The sequence below is a fragment of the Cavia porcellus genome, unplaced genomic scaffold, assembly GCF_034190915.1.
Source record: "Cavia porcellus strain 051 isolate PalLab524CR breed Dunkin Hartley unplaced genomic scaffold, mCavPor4.1 scaffold_12, whole genome shotgun sequence".
Taxonomy (NCBI): Eukaryota; Metazoa; Chordata; class Mammalia; order Rodentia; family Caviidae; genus Cavia; species Cavia porcellus.
Genome location: NW_026947495.1, coordinates 53,764,537 through 53,777,294, shown reverse-complemented (window position 1 = coordinate 53,777,294; position 12,758 = coordinate 53,764,537). Strand labels below are relative to the sequence as shown.

At 32.8% G+C, this 12,758-nt stretch overlaps 1 protein-coding gene across 8 annotated transcripts in view; it reads left to right on the top strand.

Moving 5' to 3' along the window:
* Scn3a (sodium voltage-gated channel alpha subunit 3) overlaps nucleotides 1-12,758 on the top strand; it is a 107,052-nt gene that overhangs the window by 69,893 nt on the left and 24,401 nt on the right. For all 8 annotated transcript variants that reach the window (XM_023561156.2, XM_013142571.3, XM_023561158.2 and 5 more), the window contains 3 exons: nucleotides 10,406-10,526; nucleotides 11,662-11,816; nucleotides 12,531-12,704. In XM_023561156.2, coding sequence (XP_023416924.1) covers nucleotides 10,406-10,526; nucleotides 11,662-11,816; nucleotides 12,531-12,704 — 450 coding nt within the window. The remainder of the gene's footprint in view (nucleotides 1-10,405; nucleotides 10,527-11,661; nucleotides 11,817-12,530; nucleotides 12,705-12,758) is intronic.

Genomic DNA, 12,758 nt, shown 5'->3' with positions numbered 1-12,758 from the left:
GATAATGCTGTAAAATTCTGAGAATTTGGGAAATCTGTTTATATAAAGCTCAAGTTTTGTCAGGAAATACTATTCTGAACAAGTAATGTGTTCATTTTTTTGATAGTTTGAAAGTCAAGTTAAAAATTTTGCTGTCAAAAAAAGATAATATTTAGTACATTAAACTCTGCTCTACACTATGCTCTTTTTAATGAATTATATTTTATTGCTAATTGTGCTGGTATCATCTCTACATTCCATATTAGATTTTGCTTTGATTTTTTTTAATGTGAAAGTTTTGCAAGGTTTTTGAGAGTATTATCCACTTTGACAAAGTGTTTTATTTATAAAAGTATTATATTTATTAAGAAAGTGCAAGTAGTCCTGAATTTACTTTGCTCAATTAAGGATGAATAAATCTATATTTTGCAGATTAATTTAAAAATACCAAGAGCTATTTAGGAAAGTTTGATTTGATGACTACAATTAAACTGTACATGAAAAAAGTGTTTTTACTGTCATATTACTAACTGTTAGAAAGACATAATGGAAATTGATTATACTTTATAACCAGAATTCATAGAATCTTATAATAGTAGCTTCATGGTACAAATTCTTCAGTTCTGTGAAGGGAACAAGAATAAAATATTATACTATTATTTATTTATGGACTTCTAGAATACCAATTGGAAGTAAATCTAGCACAGATGGAGTTACGAAAGACATATTATAGCTTGAAGATATAATGTTGACACCATGGAAATCCAACTAATAAGGCCTGGTTTGTGAGCATATTTTGAAACTTTCTTCTTTAAAATAAGTATAACAGGACAATTTGATCTGATATCTTCATAATAAGTAGCTGAAAATGTTGCAATCATAGCTATGATTTGATTTTTTCCCAAACATGTTCTCAGTGCTGCTGGGATATAATAGAAAATTTTAAAACATCTTGAAAAAAGGAGAATACAAAATGAGGTAGCTAATATTTTTCTTAAGAATTTCACTCAACCACTGGTTAGAGTCCATTTTTAATTAATGCCACACATTTTAGTAAACTAAGAATTCAAATCTATAATTTTATTTTCCATCACCTGAGAGATTTATTTAAGAAGAAATATCAATTAATAACAAGCACTTACCTACCACGTTTTGTCAAATTGCCATTCTTCTGAATTCTAGGAGTAAGGAAGAGTTAAACAATAACCCTGTAGTACAATTCTTCCTTAGGAGAATCTCAACATCTTTGAGTGCACTGGCACTAATTCACAAAACCATTAAAGACCTATTTAAAAGCTCAGTCCCATAGGACTGCATGTAAAGTTACAGGTCTGAAGAACAGCACAGGTAGTTGCTTAATGGAAGACATGAAATTCAAAGAAGCAACAAATTTTGAATCATCTATGGGTCACCAGAAACCAAAAAGAGCAAACACCAGCAAAAGTGAGCCAGAGGTGATAGTGCGTCCTTAATAGTAAGGTGGAGATGTAAAACCAGCAGCATAAATAATTGGTTGAGAAGATGGTGGAAAATACTTTCGAGTGTGTCTAGTAATTTTAGATTGTGAAGTTTTGAAATTAAGTCAGAATTTGGAATTGGCTACACAGTGTGTAAGAATTATACTGTTCCTTCTGAAACAGTAAAACTATAAGAAAATTATATCTTAGAAAAATTTACTTGGTATCAAAGAGCAAAACATTTTAGAGTGTGAGGTCAGAGAGATGATCTTGGAATATCACTTGACAGCAATGAGTAGATAAAATTTTGGGCTATGATAATAAATAACTAAAGCTAATGCAATTTGATCTATCTGAAGAATCTAGGAAATTGAAAAAATGGCAGTGCCATTGTCCAAAATGATCTTTTACTCAAGTGACTTGAACATCTGCTGATTTTGGTGTTTGCAGGGGTCCTGAAACAAATTTCTGATGGATACCCAGAGCTGATGGTACTGAAATTAGAGTGACAGTGCTGGAACAAGGGTCTGGGTGAGAGGTCAGGTTTAAAATAGATTTGATATACACTTTCCATGATTACTTGGGTCTCTGAAAATAGAAGAGGTCATCAGAGAATTAATAATAAAGCAAAAACTGAAAGAAAACTAGGGAAAAATAATGTAAATAGGGTCAAGAAGAGGCTTTTTCATAAAAAAGGTAAAGTAACGTTTTCTACATTAATACCACAAGTTTTATGACATGAGATTGACAGAAAGTGTTTTAATGTCCTTCTACCAAGTAGTTGGTTTGAAAATCACTTCAAAATTTTCATAAGGTCCACAAATATTTCTTTTTCAATGACTCAAATATCATAAAATTGGAATATGAAATAAAATTTTTTCCTATTATCAAGTCCTAGAAAACATTCTTTTGTCTGAGCAAACATTTCTTTTGCACATTTTTATAACTATTCTATCCTCTTTCAAGCTAAAGTCAAATGAATGAAATCCAAGTGGAAAATATAATGCAATTGTTTATACAGAAATATTAGTGAAAAAACAATATAAATTATATATTTTAAAGTCACAATAAAATTTCAAATGATCTTGCATAGTGCTTTGAAATCAGCAATAGATTTTGTGATGGTAATGTGCCTCAAATAGTATGAGATTTCAAAAATCAGAATAAGTCAGTTAATATGTATGCTCACATACAGGATAAAAAATAGAGAATAGATTGTTTTAAAAAAATAAAAGCAATAACAATCAGTTTTAACATTATGAAACAGGTCTGTATAAATTCCAAGTAAATTCAGTTTCGATCTGAAATTTCCCAAACTGCTGACATTCTAAAACTCTGGTTACATTTTACTTATGCACTGACATCAAATGGAGTATTCTTTTTTAAAAATAATCACATACACCCAATGGAAATCAATGTTTTGGTCTATAATTCTTTGTGTTTTGACCAAAGTAACAAAAACACATTGAGCTTTGCTTTGGAGAGCACAGAGTGTTGCTTTTCTTTGGTGACAAATTAAGCTGTTAGGCTACATCCAAGAGAGTTACACATTCCTCATTTAAAAACAAGCTAACAAACTACTCTATCTACTCTACTGTTTCTACTCATTTTCATGCCAAAATATGTCTGAAAAGTTCAGTGAGAAATAAATGGACCATAGAAGTTTAGAAATAAAAGCATGAACTGTTATTATTTTATATGTTATATGTGTTAGTATATATTGTGTTTATTAGACCCGCATATATGAACACTAAAAAGTGACCAAACTGGTCTGATAAAAAATAGAGAATTTTGCATGAAAAATAGAAGACATTTGAAAGCATGAATTTCAAAAGTATTTTTAATGTGGGAAAAACTTGAAATTACTCAAATCTTGTAACAAACTCTAATGTATAATTTTGTGTGATTTTACATTTTTAAAATTCACATTGTCATGATTTCTCAGAAGTTTTATATAACTATAGATTTCTACAATTTAGTTCTTAAAGGATTGTTTGACTTCTTATGTGAAGGGTATAGAATAAATGCTTTTAAGAACCATAATTGAAGTTGAATTCCAAAATTAACCCAGTACTATCATACTGTGACCTTCACTACTTACCATTCTTACTTCTCACAGGGGTAAAATCAAGCTGGAGCCATCAAGAAAGCAGCTCTGGTGTTTTTTAACCTGCCAGAGGCTCGTGCCACCACTTTTACCCAGGTTACCCAAGCAAGTTGTACACGTACAATCACTTTCCAAACGAATTTTGACTGCCTGCATGCTTCTCAGCCGTGTTCCTTCCCCTGCCGTGGCAAGGAAGTGCCAGACTCGCCCAGCTGCTCTGCCGAAGCGTGTGCCACATCACAGCATGGCCAGGCGAGATGGGCAGCCCCAGAGCATACTTAACTCTGCTAATGAGATTTTTCAGGCTTTAGACTTTTAAAAGCAATAATTGCATGCTCTATAGGATTTACAAGATCTACTTTAAAACACGATGACAATGTTTAAGATTCAGTATAGTCAGACTTAAAAGAGCATGCATTTTTTTTTATTTCTCTGCTTTTTATTTCATTAAAATAAGACCACAACATTTTTGTCGTTGATGATTCAGCCCTTATAAGTAAATTGTGTGATAAAAAAGAGCCATAATGGGTATTTTTCTGATAGTACTGCCATTTTCTAATTATTATATTTAGATCCATGAATAAAATTTTCAACCTAATCAATTCACGTGCTCCAGATGGAAATGTGTGCTTTCATGCTTTGGAGAAAGTCTCTGTAAAAAGAAGTAGGGTGATTGTGAGTTGTTTTTTTTTTTTTTTTTTTTTTTTTTTTGAAATGGGCCATAGTCTGTGTATGCATCTGGACACCATATATCTTGGATTTTCATTAGGTTAGAGAAACTATTAAATCAAATGTCTGCAAAATCCCAGTGATCATGGCAATTAAAAGAAAGAAAATATTGTGATGTGGGAAGGAAAAGTTTATTGCGCCTAGATCGATAAACAATTAGTGTAGTACACCCACCTTTGACTTGGAATTTCCCTAGTGCACATTATTTTTCCCAAATTTTCTACCCAAAACAGTAAAACCAAAAGAATCTTAGAAGTGTTGCTATTTTTATTATTAATTACTAGTCATAGTTTTATGAGGACTAAAGAGAACCTCACAAAATTATTGCAGCTTTGTGGGAAAAGTGCACCGTTGTTCTATCGACACAACTTTCTCCGTTGATGTCAATATTTACAGTTTAGAAAGGAAAATTATAAAGCAAAAGTAAAATATTTATAAATATTAACCTTTTTCAAGACTTTCAGTGACAGAGAATATCTAGAGTATGGAACTATCTCTAGATTAAACACACATACCCTGTTTCCTTAGGGAAAATTAACAATTAGTTGTGAAATACAACAAATTGAGGAATAAAATTATTAGTGAAAAATAGAACAAATATAATCCCTAGTGATCTATGTAATTTTTATGTAACATCAGCTTAGTTTTAATTGTAAAACCGCATTATTATTCATTGAAGAAAATAAAGTTTATTTTTCCATACAAGCTGAATAGAAGTAAATGCTCCTGGGAGGCTGTCTTGCTTACATCATGGGTTTTATAGGATATCCTCGTTTTGAAACTTTCTTGGAAACTGAAAGCAGACACTTAATTAAGTCCTGAGCATGTGTCCTCTGGAAAAGGCACTATGCTGTTTTCAGACTTTGAAGAGCAAAGGGAGGATGACTCCGGCTTTCAACTGTTCTGCCAGTGTCTTGAAAATGCCCTTTTTAAAGAGCCACATACAAAGAGCCACAAATGAAGAGCCATTTTAAACCTATCTCAACCTTTTGAGAATTGTCTTGACGCATCTGCTGAATCAAACCCAATTAAATCTTGTGCAGATGGAAATGTCTGTATGTCTTCTAAAGATAAATGGCCTTTTACTTTTGCTTTTTTTGTTGCCCTTTTACCCTGCTCTTCAACCACCCCATAATTATTCTTACTTTTACAAATTATGTCTCTATCAAGGCTATTTTTAAGTAAAAGGAGCACTAAGTGTTATACATTTAACATATGTCAAGACAAAATCCAGTGCTGACAGTTTACATTTTTAACCATTTGATAAATGATCAGAAAGCAAGAGTTACTGGTTTTAGTCATTTTTTTTTTTTTTTTCTGCCTCGGAAAAGCAACCAAATGGCTTCAGTATGTGGCTTCCTACATTTTAACGTTCAATCATAAGTCAAGATCTGGGTACACATATCCAAAAGATTTAAAAGGTGATCTGTAATGGCTGAATCTTTTATTTTGTCTCAAGTCATACAGCAGTTTGTGAGAGTCAAACATTTGAGAGCTGACTGAAAATAATTGAAATGTGAGCGCATTTCAGTGGAAGTAGGCCAGTTGCTAACATTCCCTTCTACCTCTGGAAGTTAAATTTCAATATTTAATTGGATAAAAATCAAGAACAATATTCATCATGCAGGGGAATTTCTGTATAAGGTCATGTAATTGGGGAGGTGGGGAAACGGACTCATGGCCTTTCCAGTTGCTAATTCTGTCATTCCTTACATTGAAATAACCCATTCCTCTGAGCATATTTGAGGATGACCTCCTTGGACACTTCCTGTTCAGGGACCATGTCTTTCGGTACATGGTTCTTGGATGAGCGTGCAGCTTCCACAGCATTGCGCCAGGCTTCTGCTACAGCCAGGCATGTTTTGTGCAGCTGAATTGGGCCTGGAGAATGTTGCATCTCAAAATCTGCTTCCCAGTGTGCATTTGTAGAGCATAAGCCAACATCTCTCTGTAGACACAGTACCTTCTACAAGGGATGGAAGAATCTAACCTTCAAGCGCTATAAAATATTGGAAGGGTTAGAGAGAAAATAGTACAAGAAAAACAAATTTGAACTTGTACTATGTGGTTTATATGGAAGCTTTCCATGGTTATATCTATCGTCCCAGTTATACTTCTTTTTGTTTTTTATTTTAGTTTTTGTTTTGTGGGAAGGGTACCAGGAATCAAACTCAGGGCCCTGCGCTTGACAGGCAGGCATTGTGCCACTGAGCTATATCCCTGGCCCATTCCCAATTATATTTCTAATTTCTTCAGAACATGTATTAATTTTAGTTATTCAGTACAGTCATTGAGTTGCTTACTATGCTAAATTTTATTTCTGGTTTCTTTGCTTTTTTATGATTGTGTATCACAGCTATGGCAATATAAAGAAAGTAAGTTCTTCTTTGTATTTATCATCAGTCATTTGCTATTAAATCGGTTATAATCAGAATTTCAAATTTTGAAAGTCATCTTAGTATGGCTATGATAAGAATCATAAACTATGATCTACAAGGTATGAAGATCAACATGTTAATGTTTAGATTATTTTAATTACTCTAACCATATAGAATTTGTATCAGTTGCTATCATATCACTGTATATAATTTAAAATGTTTAAGTCATTTGCTATAGTGTGTGTTGGTGATTTAAAAATATATCAGTAAACTTGAAATTTCTAGCTCATAAAGAATTGCAGACAATATGTTGATAAGTTAATGCAGTTTAATAAGAACTAAATTCAGGCTTGAATTTGTGTACAGGAAAATGTATAGACTTGAAATTTTATATAATTGACATTATATTTTCATAGGATAAAATACACATATCTTTCTGTGATAAAAATTATGACCTATGGGATTGAAAGTAATGTAGTGGTATTTCTGAATAATGTTACTAAAACATTAGTAAGCCTGATTATCCAACATGGAAGAGTTGGCTTTATGCCAACCTCCATAGGGAAAGAAGCCTTCCATAAAACACTTGTTACTAAAATGAGCACTTCTCTACTGTTTTCTACCCCTGGCTTCACGGAGGTCTAAGATCCCTTTAAACATTCCTTGAGAAGCTTTCCAGAGCCTAAATGATTTTCTCTTATAATCCACATAACTTCTGGATAACAACAGAGTAATTGTCCATGTGAATGGAGTCTGCCTCTTAGGAGCAGAATGGGGCCAAGGTCTCTTCCTTGGCTTTCAAAAGACATGCTGTGCTTTATAATGCCAGACAGATGGAGGGGAACTAACTGAAGTGTCCCTGTCTACCTAAGATTTATGAAAAAGACCTCCATGCTAAGATTTTTCATCAATTATGTTGGTTCCATTCAACATATTTATAATGCAAAGACAATTCTAATAACAAAAATGCATTCAAGTCATACTCTGTAGCACATACCTGTAATCCTTACTACTTAGAAGACTGAGCCAAGAGGATTGTAAGTATGAGACCAGTGTGGGTCACTTCTGAATATCCCATCTCAAAGCAAAAAGGACTTAGTTCAGCACTCCTTGCATTCAGTCACTACAACTGCCACACAAAAAAAGTTTGGAGGTTCATATGTAATAACTCATTGAATTGTTTATTGGCTGGGCTGTGAAGTGTTATTTTATGTAAATATTTACCTTTAATATAAAACACCTCTAGAATGAAGGACAGTTATATGAAAAATTAAACATCACATGATTATATCATTAGTAGAAAATGAGAAAAGAAAGATTAGTATATTATCAAAAATTTCAAGTGAAAATTATATGTGTATATGTGTAGATATATATGATGCATATTAATTTCTTCCTTCCTGATTCCTACTTAGACATTAAAGTTCCACATTAGAGATTAAAAATTATTAAATAATCCCTATTCAAAAAATGTATAACTTTGGGATGGATTCCAGACCATAACTGAATTATATTTTATTAAAAAGCAGAGAAAAAATAATCTAAACATGGTAATTTTCTCTATAAAGTTAATTAAAAAGTATATTCAACTTATTTATTTACTCTTCATAAAATCATCCTAATTACAGTATTTGTCTCTACTCAAAATTTAGTTATATATTTTTGATATTATGTTATATTTGGTATATATGTATGTAGACACATATGTGTGAATATATATATTCATATATATGGTTATTTTATTAAAACATATGTATATATATATGTATATGTAGACACATACATGAATATATATTCATACATATATGAGTATTTTATTAAAACAATCAAGTAGAATGGATCAAATGGATGGTAAACTTTAGCATGGAGAAATCAAACAAGAAAGAAAGAGTTCATAGGAGTGATATATTGGGGGCTGGGGATTTAGCTCAGCAGCATAAGCACCTGCCTTGCAAGCAGTCAGCCGTGAGTTCGATCCCCGGTACCTATAAAAAAAAAAAGAAAGAAAGAAAAACAGTGATATATTATAACCAGGCTCAAAAGGAATTATTGAATTTGGCTCAGCCAAGAGGAAGTAGTTTAATTATGAAATTTCATATAACTAACCATAAAATACCTGGGCTTCTTACTGATGCTATTTATATGGTGAATATTATTGCTGTCATTCCTTAAAAGTCATAGTGTTCAACCTATAAACAATGAGTGAACTTGGAAAGGAAGAGTTAGTTGCTAAAACTAGTTATCTTATAGTTTTCTTGATTATCTCAGAGTCTGTTATAACTCTACCCAAAAGTAGCCTTCCTAGCCTTTAAAAAAAGAATAAAGATTTCCTTATCATATGATTCAGACAAATCCCAGGAGAAAAAAATATGTTTGGGCTTCCCTCCATTGACAGAAATCATGGAATAGTAGCAATCTTTATACTGTAACAAAGAATCATCAGCCAAAAATGATGGCCTAGCTTCTGTCTTTAGCATATTCAGTCTAGCAGGAACTATATTATTAAATCATATTTTCATTTAAAGTCTTTTTCATACTTTATTTAGCAGCCTGGTTAATGTCACATCTCACATTACTGAAAGTATTAATCTGAATAACACTCTTGAATTTTTGTTCATAATGTGCACTATTAAAATGCATTGGTATGAGAATTTCAGTAAATAGGGAATATGGAGCCAAATTTCCACCAACATGATTTGCATTTAGGAAATCACTTAGACTTTTTAAAAATGGCACATTAACTCTTCAAAAGCTTGAGCAGCATGACCCCTAACACTTGCGACTGAAATTAATGGGTCTCGGAAACTGTTAGTATGTCCATGCCCTTGCCTAGGTAGTGCTATGTGTCATGTCCCTGCATCAGTTTTTGTAGAAGGTTACTCATTTATAATGTCTTCCCAACTGATCTCAGAAAACTTATCATTTATTCTTGTGATGTCAAATGGCTCTTTTAGATGTGTGACATGTCACAATGATTTATTTAAAGGAAACATCCAAAGCCCAATCTCAGGTTGAATTCAGATTGAGCTCCTAATGAAAGTCTATACTGACTCTAGACAATTCCATTTATGAAGAAATTTCCATTTCATTTAGAATTCTTTGACAAGTGTTGAATTCATTTATGTGTTCAAAAAAAGAGAGAGATCCATCATTTTCTGCTAGTAAAGTAAGGAGAAAGTTATATAAGCCAGAGAAAAATATAGCTCAAAGTTGAAATATAATGACTGTGACTAATGTTAGTATGCTGCTCTTCCTTTCTAAAATTACAGAAACATGGACAGTACTTAGAAACAACTGGTAATGTCTTTTCCCTCTAAGATTTCCATCTTAAGAGGTAGAAGATATGATTTGATTTGACGCATTTTAATAAATATAATCATCAGTAGATGTAGCATACCAAACTTTTATCAAACTACTCTTAGTTTAGCAAGGTGTGTCAGTGTTACTAAGTTATTTTCACGTGGCAGTCATATACAAGTTGAAATCATAAAATAAATTAATCAGCATAGTACATCTTTTCTAAGTTATCCACACTGCATGTTGTCTAACCCTTTTTGTCTGAATTAAATCAACAGTCACATTGTCTTTAATAGTAAGGTTTAATTATGTTAAATTATTAGCATATCATTATCAGTAGCATTAACAGAATCAAAAGCAATCACTGCCATTTTTTTTCACACTATGACTGAGCATTCCCAATTGGTTGGATAAAAAGGGAGAAAATTCACATCTTTCAAATGACATTTTGTTTCCAGAAATTAAATGCAACTAGCTCTTCTGAAGGAAGCACAGTCGATGTTGCTCCACCCCGGGAAGGGGAGCAAGCTGAAACTGAACCTGAGGAAGACCTTAAACCAGAAGCGTGCTTCACCGAAGGTAAACAAATTCTAATGTGATTAAATGTAGTCGTCTACTCTCATTGGTAACAGAGACTGAATACACCTCATCTCAATGGTATATTTAAAAGTAATAGTGAAGGTGTTTTTATCTTTGTTTTCCTATTTTCCTTATCCAAGTCCATTTGTTTGTATTTCTAGTATCATAGTATATCTTATAGCAGATACTATGCTTAGACAATTCAAGGATTTTTTTGTTGTTGTTCTCATCCTCCAAAATGTCAGGAAACTGATCTGTGAGATAAACGACATTTTAAATGTCATAAGTCACCAATATTACAGTGCATTCAGAATGCGCTGGCAGTGGTGTGTTGTGATTTGCAGGTGCTGTGGTGATTACAACCCATCCCTGACAGTTTAAAATGTGATTATTTTGCTCTATAGCCAGAACTTTGGGGGGATGTAGCTTGGTAAGACACAGTTGGCAAGGACAGTAATAATTGTTCTCACGTGACCCATGCAGTGTCTGCACGCAAATCAAAGATTTGTAGATTTTCTGAGGCTGTATTTAATCTAATGAGTAGTATCTCAGGTAGTTAATTCAAAAGTGGATAGAAGCTAGAAATATGGTAATATGAATCTTGAGGGCAGAGGACAAAGGAATAAGCTGACTGATTGACAAGATGAGTCATAGGTGTAAGGAAAACACTGAAGCCGAAAATAAATTAGCTTGAAAAACTGGCAGTGGCTGATACCTGACAAGACAGTGAGATTTTCTATGCATGAAAAGAAGGAAATAAAGACCCAGGATCACATGAAAAAAAAAATGAATAAACAACTTGAAAATGTAGTTTTTCCCCAAATCTGAAAAATATCCCTGAATTCTGTTTCTCCCAGTTGCTTTAAGGGAAAGAGAAACGACAGGTATTGAAGAATAGAATCATTTTTACTCAAGCAGTACAGGCAAAGTCGTTCCTTGAATTCTGAGTGGCTAGCTAAGAATGTACGTCAGAGAATGATTCATTACAGAGGAGAAACATTGAAGATGACTAGGGAATATGGTAGCCAGATACACCCAGATAATGCATTTGCCCCGGGGTAACCAGGGAGAAAATTTATCTTTTTCTTACTTAGATATGTTTTTTTAATTTATCGTATTTAATGTTTCCTTTTAGGTTGTATTAAAAAGTTCCCCTTTTGTCAAGTAAGTACAGAGGAAGGCAAAGGAAAAATCTGGTGGAATCTTCGGAAAACCTGCTACAGCATTGTTGAGCACAACTGGTTTGAGACTTTCATTGTCTTCATGATACTTCTCAGCAGTGGTGCTCTGGTAAGTGACATGTACATTGACAAGAATCAGATTCTTGTAAAGTAGCTTATCCTTTTAAAACACCAAAAGTATAAGAATGAAAACAGAAGGTCTATCTGTGCCTTGCAGAGCTGAGTAACAAAGATGTAACTTTGCAAAGTTTCATTCAGAACAAATCAGAACCATTAAACAAATAGAATTTCTCATCTAATGTTAATCTAGCAAATGTTTTCCTCCCTGAGATAACCTTTTACAGAGATGTCCTGTGGCTGTGTTACCTTCCCTGGCAAATTTCATTCAATTTGTGGTAATAACCATATTAGCATTTAAGGACTAAATGCTTTCTTCATATGTAATCAACTTATTCTTTTAAAGTGAGCCAGATCATTCAGGAAATTACGGAAAGTATTTCTGGCATAAGCTAATTCTATCCCTTTTTAACAGAATTTTCAGTCTTTGTAGTAATGTTTTTGTAGCATGTCTTTGCAGAAATACTTGAAGTAAGGTATTTTGACATTAAAAAGTAGGGATAAAGCACAGTTCACATCAGTAAAGATATTGGCCTATCCCTGTCAATATATTCACATTTGCTATAATCATTAGATTTTACAATGTTTTATATTATTCATTATTTATCAAATCATTGCTTTCTATTCAATGTTATACTAAACAATTTTTTCAAGTATTTACAGAAGGCAAGCCATCAAGATAAAACAAAGTGTTCTTGATTCACAGGCTTTTGAAGATATATACATTGAGCAGAGGAAGACAATCAAAACCATGTTAGAATATGCTGACAAGGTCTTCACTTATATATTCATTTTGGAAATGCTTCTCAAATGGGTGGCTTATGGATTTCAAACATATTTCACTAATGCCTGGTGCTGGCTAGATTTCTTGATTGTTGATGTAAGTATCCAAAAGATCTTTATGAATTTATTTTTAAGAGCCAAGTTTGACATT